The sequence below is a fragment of the Xiphias gladius genome, chromosome 14 (assembly GCF_016859285.1).
Source record: "Xiphias gladius isolate SHS-SW01 ecotype Sanya breed wild chromosome 14, ASM1685928v1, whole genome shotgun sequence".
Lineage (NCBI taxonomy): Eukaryota > Metazoa > Chordata > Actinopteri > Istiophoriformes > Xiphiidae > Xiphias > Xiphias gladius.
This window is the reverse complement of record NC_053413.1, coordinates 20,222,375-20,238,658: the sequence shown is the minus strand read 5'-3', so window position 1 is coordinate 20,238,658 and position 16,284 is coordinate 20,222,375. Positions and strand designations below refer to the sequence as shown.

Genomic DNA, 16,284 nt, shown 5'->3' with positions numbered 1-16,284 from the left:
TGAGAGTCACAGTTGGTTTACTCAGTGTTGCCCTTCCACTGTATCAAGCACCTGGTGAATTTGTTGAACCTTCAACCCGACCTGCTCCATGCGCTGAGCTTTATGGGCGCAGCCACCTGGCTGCCTGTTTCACGGTGCTGTTTGAGCTCCAGCTAAGGATGGGCGTGAAAACGTGACCAGCTTTTGCTCTCAATGGGTGGTGGACAATGTGTCAGTCAGTGGATGGATGGATGGATGGATGGGGATGTGCAAGGTGAAGGAATAAAAAGTGAGTGGCTACTGTGAACAGACTGAAAGAGAACCACCACCAGAAAAAAAAAAAACTCAGTGTGAATCTTCAGAATCTTCAGCCACTGGAATTTGGAACAAATTAACTATCAAATAAATTATATAGTATAATATTGTAATGAGAATATTCAGTCAGCAGACAAAACACACAGCACATATTCAGCACAGGAATGAAGTGAAGATGCCAGGGGATGGAAAACAGAGCCAACAGAAAAGGCAAAATATTATTTTAAAAAAAATATATATATATATAAAAAGGTCAATTCATAAATTAAAAATAAAACAGCACTATATGATATTGAAACATAAAAGAAATACTGAAGGTTCCACATGCCTTTGTTAGTTTAACTTGTTTTGCAATTCCAAATGAATTTTCTTGCACATATCGTCGAGTTTTGACTTTAAAACATTCAAGCTTGAGTGAAGGTGCTTCTATGGATATGGAATTTAGCCAGAAATAATAAATAAGCTGATCGTCTAGTGGTGTTTGGAAACGGCATGTGTTCAAAACACAAAACAAATTCAGGCAAGTTATGATCAAAACTAAAATCACTTCTTAATGGACCTGGGCTTTTTTTTTTTTTTAAGGACTGATGTACCAGATGACAACGGGCTCCTCGTGAGCCACGGTGTCTGCAGGATGCCACCCTGTGGTGGACGTCTAGTCCTGCACGAGGCCGCGAAGCCATGTAGGGCCCTCGGGAGTTGCTGCAGATCTGGTTGACAAAAGTACCATCAGACACTTCATGTGTTTACTAATGTTGATAAACTGCTGGCGTCGGTCATTGAACAAAACTAAATAACAACAGTAGGTGGGTTTTTCTAAAGGCAGTTTAATTCCGCAGCAACTCTCATTAAAGTTTATTCCTCTGCACTTCACATTGTCAGTGAAAGACTGATGTGAAAGTGAGAATAAAAACTTTATTCCACCGGTAACCTTCCTTTTTTTTTTCCTTTTTTTTCTTTTTGTCTGCACTGGGCGGACCGGTCCTCGGTAAACAACCGGATCGAACGGTAACATTTAGATGACTTCAGGTAACACCGGCGCGTAAAGTTTACTCAGCAAACCCCCCCCCCCTTGTGTAAGTCTTGTGTAACGGATCTAGACCGCGGAGAGGCATGGGTTAAGTTTTTCTTGCTCGAGAGTTCGACTTCTGCGTAAGTCACTGGCCCGAATTGGATAAATGGGCAGAAAAAAGGCACCCGGCCCTCCTCTCCCCTCCGCTCCTCTCCACTCCGCCAGACCTCCTGAGAACTGATATGTTGTTCTGTGTGAGGGCTGGAACCGAGAGCGCACTCCGGCTTTGCATCCACTCCCCGCAGAGAAGCATCCTTGCGCGCAACGCACGTCATACATTGCTTTCTCATTGACTCAGTGGAGGGACTGAGCTTCTCTTTAGTTTTACTGTCATGGCAAAATGGTCCCTTTTATTCTTCTACTTCTCCCAAGGACTACTTCCCCTCATCTTTGGGCAGCAGCAGCAGCGGCAGCAGCAGCAGCGCACAGCCGGCCCCTGGCGGCACCGGATTCAGTGGGAGAACAACGGGCAGGTTTACAGTTTAATGACCACTGGGTCAGAGTACCACACTCCGGTTCGGTCCAGGAGCCAGTCGAGGGTTTATATGAGCAGTAGGAGGGACGGCACCAGGGGCCAAATGCCGGGAGCGCACAGGGGAGCGACGCTTGTAAGATCCGGACAGGGCGAGTCCAGACAGTTCAGGACTGACCACGGTGTGGAACCGGGATCTCTTACACCTGGACGCGATGGTAGACAGTTTGTGCCTGTTAATGGTCGTGCGCCAGGGAGCAGACAGCAGCCTGAGCGCCCCTTTGGAACGGGAGCTGCAGGTTATCAAGGCGCACGACGCTTTAACCCTGAAAACACGAACAGCATCAGCGCCTCTGCGGCGGGGGGCTTCCCGGATTTCCCGGGCAGAAGAGGGGGTGTTAGCGTGGACGCTGCCGCTCTGCAAGCCAGAGGAGGCGAACCGGGTCCCGGTGCACAATACCAACAGTTACGCGCGGTGCCACAAGCAGCGTCCGTCTCCAGGCAGCCCGCGCAGACAGATCACTCCATCTCAGCATATCCCACGAATTTGGGAAGAGAATCTGAAGCCCCTGCTCCGTTCCCCGCACTACCAGAGGATGTTGCGAACGAGGCGACCGCAAATGGCGAGGACATGGTTAACGACGACCCTCGAAACCCGTTTAAAAACCACAGGAATTCCGTTTTCTACAACATGCAGTCCACAAGAGGGAGGTCAGGGGCCCGCACGCTCCGTCCGCCTGGCACCGGATACGGAACAAGCTTCTTCCAAAATGGTAAGTTAAGTGTCCTTATCACATGGAATGAGTTTCACCTTGTGTATTAGCAGGGATTTATGTGATCTTAGACTAACCTGATGCTCCAGTGGGTGCATCGGTTTGGAATTTAAAAAAAAAAACCTCACTCAGTCTAAATATTCATCTACTGCATAAAAATGACATTTTAAAGCGGTTGGGGTTATGAACACAGTTTGCACAGCCTCCTGTCTCACTCACTGAGAGAGAAAAGCTGAATGGCGAGGAGGGAAAAAAATCTCGTTTGGACTGTGGATCCCACAATGACAGCTCAGGAATGTAAAACATTGAATTGTGCCAAAAAACACAAGCAGCAGCTCTCATGTTCAGCCTGGAAATCGTCAAAATCCCTGGATTGTTCTCGGCATGAATAAACTGGCAACCTTGAGATCTCAGAGTTACAATAAAGCAAGCAAGCAAACAAACAAACAAACGGAAAAAACCAACTTGGATTGTCCCCTTTCATTTTTCCTCCAGGACTGCCAGACCTTGTGCCAGACCCATATGCCATCCAAGCAGGTGCTTATATCCAGCGCATGCAGATGTATGCGCTCCGCTGTGCAGCTGAGGAGAACTGTCTGGCCAGGTAATCTGCGATGCCAAAAGTGATTCACTTCCTCAGTATGCACATAGCAGCACGTAGACAATCAGGCAGACACACACACACACACACACCTGGTTTACATACACCCACAGACACGTATTTCCTTTGTTTTTACTGCTCGTTGAAGGTTAATTTTACTTGTCTGAGGACAGTCTCGGGTTGATTTAGGATGGCTTTCAATTATCTCAGTACACTTTTGAATGTGTTAGGATAACTGCTCTGTTGATAGAGTTACAGAAACTGTTTGATCTTATTATGGAGCAAGGATCCTTCAACATGATGTCCTGCCAAGACATAAATGTTCTGGGTTGGTTTTCCCAAAAGCATCAAGTACAATGGAACAAAACCCTTTGCGCTCCGTTACTTTTAAGAAAACCAGCCCCGGCAGCTGAGCCAGTAGCACTTTCCAACGCAGCTTATGCCCGTTTCCCCTGTGATCCATCCAAGGTCAGCTTATGGGCCCGCTGTGCGAGACATCGACTTCAGAGTCCTGCTGCGGTTCCCCCAGAAAGTGAAGAACCAAGGCACCACTGACTTCCTCCCTGTCAAGCCGAGATACCAGTGGGACTGGCACAGCTGTCACCAGTGAGTTTACGCAGCCTGACATGAAATGAAATCACCTTACGTCATTCCGACTGTCGTGATTAGCGCGGCTCCAGTCAGAGCCGATATAACAAGCCAGAAAAAACACCACACCCTCAAAATTCAGTTAAGACAACAAAGTTGTGGCCTTTAAGGCATTCCTGAACCCTGCCACGAGTCCAATCTACTCTACGCCCACAGGCACTACCACAGCATGGACGCCTTCAGCAACTACGACCTGTTGGACGTCGCCACCGGACGTAAAGTAGCCGAGGGACACAAGGCCAGTTTCTGCCTCGAGGACACAGGCTGTGACCCTGGATTCAGGCGGCGCTATGCCTGTACATCCCATACACAGGTAGTACGGAGTAATAGGTGTGTAAGGTGAATGTCAAATCAACTAGGCCTTTGTCACTGAGATCGAGAGCTGTTTGGCATGAGAGGCCTGTGTACAGCTGAGGAGACAAACAGAAGGAGTGGACAGACAGTCAACATAGTCATGCACACAAAGGCGCAATCAGAAATCAAAAATGCCCAAATGTGAAAGTTTAAAACGTGGCCTTTCTTCAGATTTTTTTTTTTTCTCCTACCGTACCTGCCAAAACGTCGCTTTTTCCCGCCCTTGTGAGTCACCTTATGTCTGGGTTCCAGGCGGCCATCCACCGCATCCATACGTGGCGTGACAGTCCTGGATCAGGGCCTTGGGATATCTAGAGTTAGTCAGTCTTGAGGTCTGGTCTGGTGAAAAGTAGCTTTAAATCTGAGGAGAGGTGTAATATACTGAGGCAATGTTGCGGTAGGGCACGGTTAAATTCCTAAGTAGCCAAAAAGTTCGGGGGATTTTTGAGAGACAGAATTTTGTAGAATTTTCAACATCAATACCTCGACCGCAGAGGCGTGACATATAATGACTTTCAGACTCTGGTATGGTTCAAGCCCCAAGAAACACTGGATCCTACACTCTCGAACCGCTTCTTTGCTTAAAAAAATACCCACATACTTTTTTTAACTTTACACTCTCAGGGTTTCTGTATATTTTATAGATCTTATATCTTCACATCGGATCAAATTATATCTTCAAGCCTGCAATGAGATTACTCACATGAATCACTTCCTCAGAATGACTCGACAACGCTCCTCCAGAGCCACAGATCACGTTATACAACTGTGCTCACAGCCTTGTAAAATCAATGGAGAGCCAATTTAATAGGCAAATCAAGGATCCTATACACAAGCTAGGCAAGAAATATATAAATGTTTAGGACTTTTTTTCAATGATTCAGTTGGTTATAGATCTCATAGATTAGAATCTCCCCTAGTATGTTTGAAAACTTCCTGTAGAAAATATAGGTATACAAACAATAGAGGCTGTGTTAAATGCACACACATGAGATTCTGGACCAACAGATTTTATTATATTTCAGCTAAGTTTACCACATGAAGAGAGTAAGGATACCATTTGATGGGACCTAACATAGCTTGCGAGGCAGAGTTGTTTCAGAGGTTTTTGCAAATCCTCCAGATCCACTTCTGAGAAATGTTTTTCTAACTAAAACTCTGTATGCCAGTGGAAAAAAAAAAACATCCTGAAGACATGGGAATATTTATTATATCTGTTGTCTGGGCTCTGTGATTCTGGCTTTGCGCTCTTTAGTGCTGGTTTCTTGTAACAGCTTTGCTTCCAAGAACTGTTTGTATAATTTAGGCTCAAATCTGCTTAATTTGCAGCACTTGTAGGAAAATAGTAGTCAAAGTCGTCTAAAGAGCCTGAGTCAAAGCTTTAGGTGGGTGGGTGGGGGTTTTGGGTTGTGTTTTCAGGGACTAAGTCCAGGATGCCATGACGTCTACGCTGCCAACATCGACTGTCAGTGGATCGACATCACTGATGTACCTCCAGGAAACTATATCTTGAAGGTAACAAATATGTCAAGTTAACTTTATATCAACTGTTCGGTTGCATGATATCAGCTATTTATGGGTTTCCTTTCACAACATGGAAATTTGTTTTACTCTCCTGCCCGCAGGGCAGCTCAAACTCTTCTCACCGGATTTTTTTCAGGTTACTGTTAATCCCAATTTCCACGTCTTGGAGTCGGACTTCACCAACAACGTAGTGAGATGCGATATCACTTACACAGGAGTTTATGTTCAGACACGCAACTGTCGAGTAACAAGGTACTGTATGTCTCTGTCGAACACGATCGCTGCATATGCTTTTATTTTCATTTTAAACTTTTTAAATACTCATTAAGACAAGCTTGTAATCGATCACTGTCTAAAGAAAAGCATGTATCTCCAAATCTGTAGAATAATTAAATGAATTATTCTAGTTCTTGAGCTAAATAAACCATTAAAACCCAATGGATTGGCTGAAGAATGTACTGTCACACAGCTGAAAACAGGGCTACTTTTCTTACCTCATGAAAAGCAGATTGTTTTGAGCCACGTGGTTTTTTTTTTCTGGACAGAGATAGAGAAAATAAATAAATAAATAAAAGGGGGAAACAGGCAGCTGTAATATGCTGCATCAGGCCTTGTGTGTGTACTTGTGTTGGATGTCAGCATTTTCTCTCTCTTTCGCTTTCTCTTTTCAGGGCTTGAAATCCTCGTTTCCTGTACTATCTGCAGGAATTTTCCAGCAAACATCTCTCCCTGTACTGTGCAGCAACATCAACACTCTGACTAACAAAAAGTGCAACTGGTAAAGTGTTTAATACAGCCGTAATTCTGCGCTACGATCCTGCCATAGAGTCCTGTGTTGCATTTACTGGTATTAAATGCAAAAGTTTACACCAATTTTGTGAAAGAAACTAGTGAGATCGCCAGATTTACTTGACTATGTATTTCTACTTATGTACTACTTTTGTACTTAAATTTTATTTTTTTTATTTTTTATTTTTTTCCCTTACCAAATACAAGTACTGTTTTCATGTAGGTTTATTTCTTGAATGCTGGTCTATTGCTTGAAATGTGTTTTTGTTGCCTTTTGTTGTCTCTGTCTTGTTTCTCTGCGTAGTGTTATTGTTACAAGCATAACATTAGTTGTTACAGGTTTATTTAAAGGATAAGATATTCTATACTTTTGTTATTGGCAACAAATCTCATGAAAAGACCCAAACCAGCAATACATTCACTCATCTCACTATACTTTCTGACTTCTCTACTCAGCTTGAGGCTCTCAGTCTCAAGCCCGCTGGTTTCTACTGAAGCTGTCCAAATGTTAGTTGAACGGGCATAAATAGTGCATTTGTTAGGACCTATTCTCAGCTGCAGATGTGGATGTGCGAGTGAATTTATGGCAGCCGGACGGTGCGTGGTGGATCAACTTAAAGTAAAATACAGCGCCATGTTCATGGTACCGAAGGAACGTGTCAACCAGTGCAACAATGTGGCTCAGTAATGTGTTTTTAAATACTTTTTGGGACGACAATGTAGGTCTATAGCACAGAGGAATAAGCTATATCAGGCCTTGGATACACAGACGATACCTTTCATTTATTGTTGGTTTTGGTCTTTTCATCGGATTTATTAGAAAGAAATAGAATATCACCAGACTTTAATCCTTTAACCACCTGGTGGTCATAAATATCTCAAATAGTAAGTCTAGTATGTTGGAGTATGTTCATGTAAATGTGTGCTTGTGTGTAACTGAGTGAATGGAAAATGTTGATAACTGTAATGTTAAACTGTTAATATTGCTTGAACATTGTTAAAAACTTTATCTTTTTCTGTTAGATTCAATGCAATAAAGACGATGAGGAGTGAGTTTATTGTCATAAAAATTTCTTCCCTTTTCTTTTGAAATGATAACACAAGCATCATTTTAGTCTAGTAAAATGATTTTCTCCATGCTTTATTGTAAAAAAATCCATGAAGGAGTAGATTCTTTTAAGTTTCAAAACCTGTGTGCAAGCTGGACAAAAGCGATTTGTTCATACAAAGTGTCTCAGCTCTCTAAAGGACTGAATCAGCATTACGTCCTTGTCCTGTTGAATGGAGGAGCTTTACTTTGAGTGATGAGTGCAGATTGTGGCCTCGGAGACAAACAGGCCGGCAGGCAGACACTGGTGGCATGTTTGCTGACAGGCCTCTGTGAAGACACAGCCCGCAGGATCTTATACAACCGTGCCATATCTACTAAAACGCAGCCAGGCCACGATGAATGGAGGCCTTTTCTCACTCTGTCCTCCTCGGCACGTGTAAAAAGGAGGGTCTCTTATCTGCTGGCCAAGAAATTCACCGCATCCTCTTCATTCACATCCGTAGGGGATTGTCTAAGACGACGGGCGTTTTAATGGCACTGGGATATTTTGTCTGAGTTGGAGGATTGACACAGCCACAAGAGAATATCTCCAGCAAGTCCCTCAAAGATGTTTTCGCCAAAGACAAATGTGTTTGTGCAACAAGCACTAGACTGTTTCAAACAGCAAAAAATGGCAGGAGAAGCACTACAGCTGTGTAACCGCCAGTATTCGCTCTGGAGTGTGTAGTCCCCACCTGATTCAAAGATGTTTTTACCCTGAATGAATCACTCCATCGAAATAGCTTTATATACCATGAAACAACTTTGAATGATGTACTGGAAAACATACAGGCTCCAGACAATGTATGCATTATTACATGCACAGATGTTGCGTCTTTACAACGAAACAGAGCTCAGTCTCAGCTTAAGAAAGCAGCGAACCAGGGATATTAAGCCCAGTTGAAATGGTTTACGTTGGAAGTTGCCAAGGTGCCTCCCTGCCAGAATAGATCGTCTATGTTATTGAAAGTGTCTGGAAAATCCCCCTGACTCCTATTTGGTCGACTCCATTCCTGTCTGTCTAGGAATTTTCAGGACAATACTTACAGACAATGACTATTTCAGCAAAGGATCTCTGTACTGGAGAGTTAAAGTCGAGATCTATGCCTGAACAGAAGTCAAACAAGACTAAAAGTCCACAGTTTACTATGTTGACCATCTTAGTTTGGCTTGTTAGGAAAAATTCAAGGGATGTTGAACTTTAACCTGTTCTATCAAGACGATCGGGTGATGAGTGTTTGGCTGATTCTGTTCCTCGGAACTCAGCTGGCCTTCTCCTTTTTGGACCAGCATGTCATTTTAAACATGTCATGCTGTAGAGAAGACAGTGTCTGTTTGCTCAGCTGTGGAGCCTCACATCAGCATCTGGAGGGAGTCTCTCGTTAGCTTTACACCAGCACAGAGCAGCATTGGCAAAGACCAAAAAAAAAAAAAAAAACACAGGCAGGCTGGCATCGGTCATTTAGCCTCAACAAATACAATCCAGCGCACAGGTAGGTGAGGGGAGGAGGCAGCGGGTTTGGCCATTTGCCTGCAGCCTACACCTGACATACTGTGGCGAAGAGAGACATTTTCAGGATGCATCTGCACATCGGTGGGCAGTGTTTGGAGAGGTTACCAAGGGCAGGGTTTGGTATTTGCAGGTCATATTTCAACAAAGCTGGGCCACGTGAGAGCTGGCAGGGACGTAACAGAGGAACGTTTTCAGCCTAAAGGCAGTATCTTGACAGGTTGGTTTAGGCACAGAGCAGAGAAATTCCTCAGCAGTTCTGTCATCCCGTTGAGATTAAGAACAGTGCTGGGGTCAGCCACAGACCAATGAGGGTGCGTAGGGCAGACACACTGGGCTACTTCCTCTCCCGGGGTCACTTACACAACCAGCAGACACAGCGTCGTAAATTAGGAGAGTGAAAACTTCGTTGAGCTCGGAGACAAAATACGGAGGAGTCATCTTCAAATGAGATTGATGATGAATCCTGTTTCTCTTTGAAGCTGGGTGGTATTGTGACTTGGGCGGTATTTAGAGGGATAGCTCAAAGGATTTGCTGTTCTTTGATTGTCGACGCACTGTACTATCTGTCTGTACACGCTTTATCTCTTACTTCAAACACTTGTATTAATGTTTCTCTGAACCAATATGTTTTGTTCACTATAAAACGCCTAAACAATGCCTCCAGTCATAAATGAAATGGCAAAACTGTGTTTAATTCGTGGGCTGTGCGACACAAGGATTTTCAGAAAAGGAAAACTTGTGGGTTTGTCTTTGAAAAATGGGTGTTTGTTGACTTCCGACAGAAAACTTGATTATAAACTGAATTGCACTTTTGTTACTTTGACTTGGACTCTTTCAGAGTCAGTTGCGGTTACCTGTTTGAACTGTGATTTATGGTATGTTAAGACACGATTTCCAAAAACCTAATTTCTTTCAGTTGGTGTAACTCTACATGTAAAATAATATAACATAACCTAATAAATCAGAAATCTTACAATTTACAAATGTAAGCTTATAGACAATAACTCTCAAGCTAAAGTATATAGAAAAACTCATTCTCTTCTTTTATTTATAATGGTTTGGTCTTTACAGTGTTTTACATTAAAACATTAATCAAGAAAAAAGTATTACACTAAAATTACCATTACATTAACATTACTGACCAGCTTTTTGCAGCTTTTTTTTTCATAAATACATAATGTAAAGAAACCTTTTTGGATTTTTGAAGGTTTTTTTTTTTTTTTTTTTAAGAATTGTAACCAAGATATGCAAAGAGCTGAACATTTCACAATTAAAGAGTAACTTAACACCCGCCAAAAATTTTTGTTTAACTTCTCACTCTGCTGCAGTGAAGTACATGTGTACTCCCTTGACCCCGTGACATCGCTGGTGGGTGTGGCTACAGGTACAACATAGATCATAGGTCTGGAAAAGGCTTGTAACTTTAAGCCAGAGGACAGCGAAACACTGCTTTTCAGACTAGTGTAAGTTACGCTTTGAAAATTAAATTTGTCCATGCTCTCCGGTGGATAAATGTGAATGTAATTTATACAATGTCTCTAAAAACTACTTCAAACTTGTCTTTGGCATGTCTGTACCGTTATTTCTTGTTACTCAGACAACATATATGTATAAATGCAGACATATACACCGATACCGATATATCTACAATAGGATAATATCAGACGATATAATGGCATGGCCAATTTATTAGTCAGGCTCTAATTAACATAACTAGCTAAATAAAATGGATCCGTTTTTGAAAACTGGATATTTAAATTCAGCATCTATTTACATTTGTCAGTTGTAATTTGTTCCTTACATTTTCGTTTCATGGTTATTTTGTTTATTTGCATAATTACATTTTAAATTATTCTATTTATGAAGTCAGTTTTTCCTGAAAATCCTAAATATATTTTACATCCTAGTCCAAGATAGTACTTTCAAGTGTAGACTTCAAAATAAAAGCAGTTAAAACATAAAACTATTTAATGTCCACCTTCACATCTGTCACATTCCCAAAACGTTTCCATATCGTTAAAATACAGCTTTTTAGAATGATCTTTTGACATAATGAAATATCCTTTGACATGAAGGGAATAGTTCTATAGACTAAAATGGACATTTCCCAATTGAAATGGAGATGAGAGACTTTTTAAAAAATTAATTGAGCAAATTATTATTCTGTAGAAGGTAGCCTGCAAGTGTTGTGAACAGCGATGTTACTGGCGGGTGAATGACAACACTCAGACGTGCTACACTATGTTTTACATTTAAAAAATTGATTGTCATGTTGTTTTGCGTTTCCCTTGTGTGTTTGCCGTATTATCCTTCAGCCAAGAGAAATGGCAGACCCATTATTAGTGAGTTTAGTTTAACTTTAACGGGATTTAATTGAGTAAATATAATTCAATTAATGTAACTCGGTTTAAATAGTTGAGTAAATTTAAAGTAATTTGAGTAAATTTCAATTAAAAAAATAATTTTAAGTATATTTACTTAACTGAGTTAATTTAATTTTATTTTATTAATTTAAATCAATTTTATCTAATTGAGTACATTTAATGTAATTTAATTGATTTAATTGAATTTCATTTTATCAATTTAAACAACACAATTTAACTTGATTGAATCGAGTAAATTTAATTTAATTTAGTTGAGCAAATAAAAAACATTTTATGGTCTGATTAGATAGGGAAAGTGGAGACAGACAAGAGATGTTGGGAAAGAAAGTGAAATGGAGCAAATGGTGCAGCCACTCAGGAGTCAAACCAGGGACTTGCTTTTCAGAGTATATATATATATATATATATATATATATACGCCCATGTGGTATGCACCCCAACCACTCAGCTATTGGATCGTCCGATTCAATTAAATGACTTTAACACACTTTAATCTATTTGAATCAATTTAATTTAATTAATTTAAATCAATTTCAGTGTAATTTAATTGAGTAAGTGTGTTTATTAAAATATTTAATTGAATGAATTTAATTTAATTTAATTGAGTGAAGTAATTAATTTAAGTCTGGGAACACTGACAAACCCATTCAAAAGTGTGCCGGGTTTTCACAAAAAAAAGGGTCACCAATCAGCTCAACGTTGACAGACGGTCTATGACTCGTCAATCCTCAGACCATCTTCACTTAATCATTCCATCTAAAACTATTTTTTGCCCTAGATGTCATGGAGGTGATTTGGTCACGTGGGCTTGTTCTAGGCCCCTCCCACACTGTGTGTGCAAAATCATGGGTCTCATGGGAGTACGAGGACCACCATGTCCCTGGTTGACATTTGAGGACGTTTTTGGGTTGATGCCAACCATCCCATTCAAAAGTATGCAAAATGTCAAAATTTAAGGAACTGACCCTTATATTTTGACATTTAGCATACCTTTTAATGGGTTCATTGGTGTTCCCAAATGTCACCCAAAATGGCAAAAATTATCCAAAATGTCAGCACTGGGCGTGGTACTAAAATTTCAGCGCAATAGAGGCAAGCATGGAGAGAATCAAGGTAGTGTAGAACAAAGTTTCCTTTAGGTCTTGCCATGTGTGTCTTTGACCCTAATGGCATTGTAAAATTTTTGAACCTGTACTTTGGCCCTTTTTATTGCTTCTACCCCTAGTTACCCTGATTTTCCTTCAATCTCTGCAAAGGGCAGAGATTGGAAAAGTATTAATGGTGACTTTAGACGTGGCAAAAGGTGCATGGCACATATTTGAAAAAGTACATACATATACAAACAAATGTCATTAGATAGTGTAGGAATAAAATTGTATATTTGAATATGAAGGCCATAGTTATTATTTGTCGCATACGCATGTTTTTTTTGCCTTCTTTCACCCCCAGATTGTCGAACAGATTAGGTGAAAATGTCTAGATTTATATAGTTTGGGATGCAGTTTGCCGCCAAAGATGCAAAATAGGGTTACACTTCTGATGTAAATGTACATTCGTCTCTTATGATAATACAGTTTCACATGGGTAAGTTAGTTCTCGATCACCCACTGGTCCTGGTCTCAGTATATTATCGATGGCCGACGATTTAATTAATTTTACAAAGAAGTATGTATATCAACGGGCGTGTGAGCCCTTAGATGGACCTTTGTTTGTAATTATGATAGACACACATACACACACACACATAAACCGCTCTCCAATTAGGATTTAAAAATCTATTAAAATGGCGTAATACAGCACTGCATCAATAAATATGTACCTACTTAACTCAACATGTAACCCAAATCTAGTAACTGTCTTTTTCCAGTCATTGAAACAAACCACAGTAATTGTTGTAAACAGTTAGAATTATATGTTATTATCTGAAAGCTGTTTGCATCTCTCACAGCCTGGTTCTGCGTTTCAGGACGCCAGTTGGATCTATTAGCACCTAGATGTTGCTCAGGATCAGGCCGTGGCCTCAGAGACAACGACCCTGGTAGTTCAGATCGCTATAGTTTTCCATCCAGAACCCTAAACAGATCAGGAAACAAACACTCCACTGGGCAAGCATCGAACACCTGTGTTATTAACAGCATCCTTCTAATGTTTTGGGTGGATGAGACAAACGGGAGGTGGCAGTACTCAGAGTCAGGGTTGTTCTTGGTCTGAATCTCTGTCTGACATTCCATAGTCACTACAGTATTTACAAAGGCGGCACGGCCAGCGGTTAGGTCGGCGTGCCTTCTGTCTTACAAGATTCATTGACAGGGTATGCAGAAAGGCCCAGACTTGGACAGCACGCCAAGACATAGCCTTTCTCAAAGCCCATCAGGCTTCAGGTGCTGCAGACATTATCTAAGATCCAGACCTACAGACTCTAAATTGACAGCTTTGATGATTGATGGTTTGCGATTGCAAACTTAATATTCATGCAGCATTCTGAACTACTCTTATCTTAAGATATTTGTTTTAAAAGTTGGGTTTTAGTCAAATAGAAAAGTTGAAAGAAAGGTCTTTTAAAAAGCATATTTTTCATCTCGCTGCCAAAAAAGACCTCCCCTATGAATAGCAAGCAGAGCGATGTTGTACGTGGAAAATGGAAAATATTCTGACACAGTCCATGACTAAGCTATAAAATATTTAGTCTTTGCTCCTGCAAGAAGAAACTGAATCCAATGTTGCACTTACGGTGCATTAGTCTAGTGCTAAAAAAATTAGTCAATTAATCAAGAAACAAAAACAATAAATCGCTTAGGTCATTTATCGAGCAAAAGTGCCAAACACTCTCTGGTTCCAGCTCCTCAAATGCAAATATTTGCTGCTTTTCTTGGTTTTCTATTATTTTAAAATGAATAATTTTGGGCAGGACCATGATCGTTTTAGAAATATTGAGGTCCTGAGTCCAAAGTCTCGCAGTTCAACCCCAACTCCTTTAACACTCTCTTTCTCCACATTTTCTATAACTTAACTGTTAAAATAGCCTACATTTTCTGTTGATTTCATCTCCCTATACAATTATTATATTTCTGTTACAAAGTCTTACATGTACATTGAAATATGTCCCTTTATTTTGATTTTCAAATTGAAATGATCAGTCATCCAATCATAGGTTCGCAAACAAACTGTCAAGTTTAGGATTTCGACCTATACTGACGCATGCTGTGACCAAAAACAAAAGTACCACAGCAAACATGTAATGGATTGGAATGGATTAAACTGTGTGTTTATCTGCCCTAATGTGAGGTGAAAACATTGGCATGTTCACCTAGCTAGAATTACTTTCAAGGCCATGGAACATTGCACGCTAAATTATTTTATTTAACACAGGTTACGTTACAAAATACCCCGCTCAGAACTGATGCATCCAGTACATCGGAGACTAGTCCTGAATACTTAAATCAGCGTTTAGAATAACGTCATTTCCGTATTTGATTTCGGGAAGATTACACTTCCCACTGCAGCAACTCCAGCCAAACTCGTTTCCTGAGCCAGTATTGTTTACTAAACACATTTATTAGTCCTGAACCACACATTTTCTCATGTATAAGTGAAATATTTTTTCTGATAGAACATATAAGATTTTAACGACGTTTTATTTATAATATGTTAAGGTTAACTTCTCCCCTACAACCTAATACAAGAAAATTGCTGCTCTTTTATTTCCCCGTCTTTTTATTCCCATGTCTTTTATGTCTTTGAATAATCTATTGGTTTGACTTTTTTCCAGGGCAATGCAGCTGTAGCCTACACTGAAAATAATACTTTATGGAACGTCAGCTTAATGTGAATGTTAGCTTATTTAGCTACAACTGACGAAAAAATCAACGGTTACTGGTTAGAAATGAGAGGTTGTCTTTGTCTACCCCTGTATGAAATCAAAGAGGCATTTCAAAAAATTGCTTAGAATTTTAAGTAGTAAATCTGCCACCGTTATCATAAACTGCATATGTGCAGTGCTAACTTGGGAAGCTTGACAGGTGAAGCCACACTACTTAAGGGTGCAGTGTCCTCAGTATGGCCTTAATTGAGGGTTTTTGGTGTCAACTTGAGCTCTGGGAAATTGTGATGTGCATTTAACACTATTTCTAACATTTCAGAGGCTAAATGATTTATTCAGAAAAATTGTATAAATGGATAATAAAAATAATCCTGGAACAGCTTTTTCAGACAACTCGTGGGGAATAAAGGAACATTATCTTAACAGGAACGTTAGCTTATTTAGCTAGCCAACTACAACTGATAAAATCTGCCAGTGAGTCGTCTTTTCAGCCACAAAATTTACAGTTGTTGGTTAGAAGTTAAAGATGGGCATTTAAACACTACTTCTGACATTTCATAGGCTAAATGATTAATGGGAAAAAAATCAGATTAAGTGATACTAAAAATAATCCTGAGACAGTGTTTTCAGACAACTCATGGAACGTTAGCTTAATTGCTGTAGCTTGCTAGCCACAGCTGATAAAATTGCCAGCATCAATTGTCATTTCAGCTGCTAAAATGGACAGTTGCTGGACTGCTTTCGTTTACCTCTGTCTGATTCATGGACCAATTGTTTCAAAGATAACTATGAATTCTTAGATTTTAATCGGCCACCGTTATCGTTATAAACTGCATTTGCTACACCTCGAAAGCATCAAAGGTGTGGCAACATCTGAGGGGGGACAGTGGTTTAGCTATGGCCCTGATTTGTGGTGTAACCTTGAGATCTAGGAAATTAGGATGGGCATT

The 16,284-nt window shown here is 40.5% G+C and overlaps 1 protein-coding gene across 1 annotated transcript; it reads left to right on the top strand.

The window, feature by feature from the left end:
* The first annotated feature begins 1,698 nt into the window (after positions 1–1,698).
* LOC120799137 (protein-lysine 6-oxidase-like) lies at positions 1,699–7,511 on the top strand. Its single transcript, XM_040144069.1, has 8 exons — positions 1,699–2,083; positions 2,138–2,611; positions 3,107–3,215; positions 3,681–3,818; positions 4,017–4,173; positions 5,634–5,729; positions 5,875–5,990; positions 6,410–7,511. Exons 1-8 carry the CDS (start codon positions 1,699–1,701, stop codon positions 6,414–6,416), a joined length of 1,482 nt encoding a protein of 493 aa, XP_040000003.1. The 3' UTR covers positions 6,417–7,511.
* Positions 7,512–16,284: the final 8,773 nt, after the last annotated feature.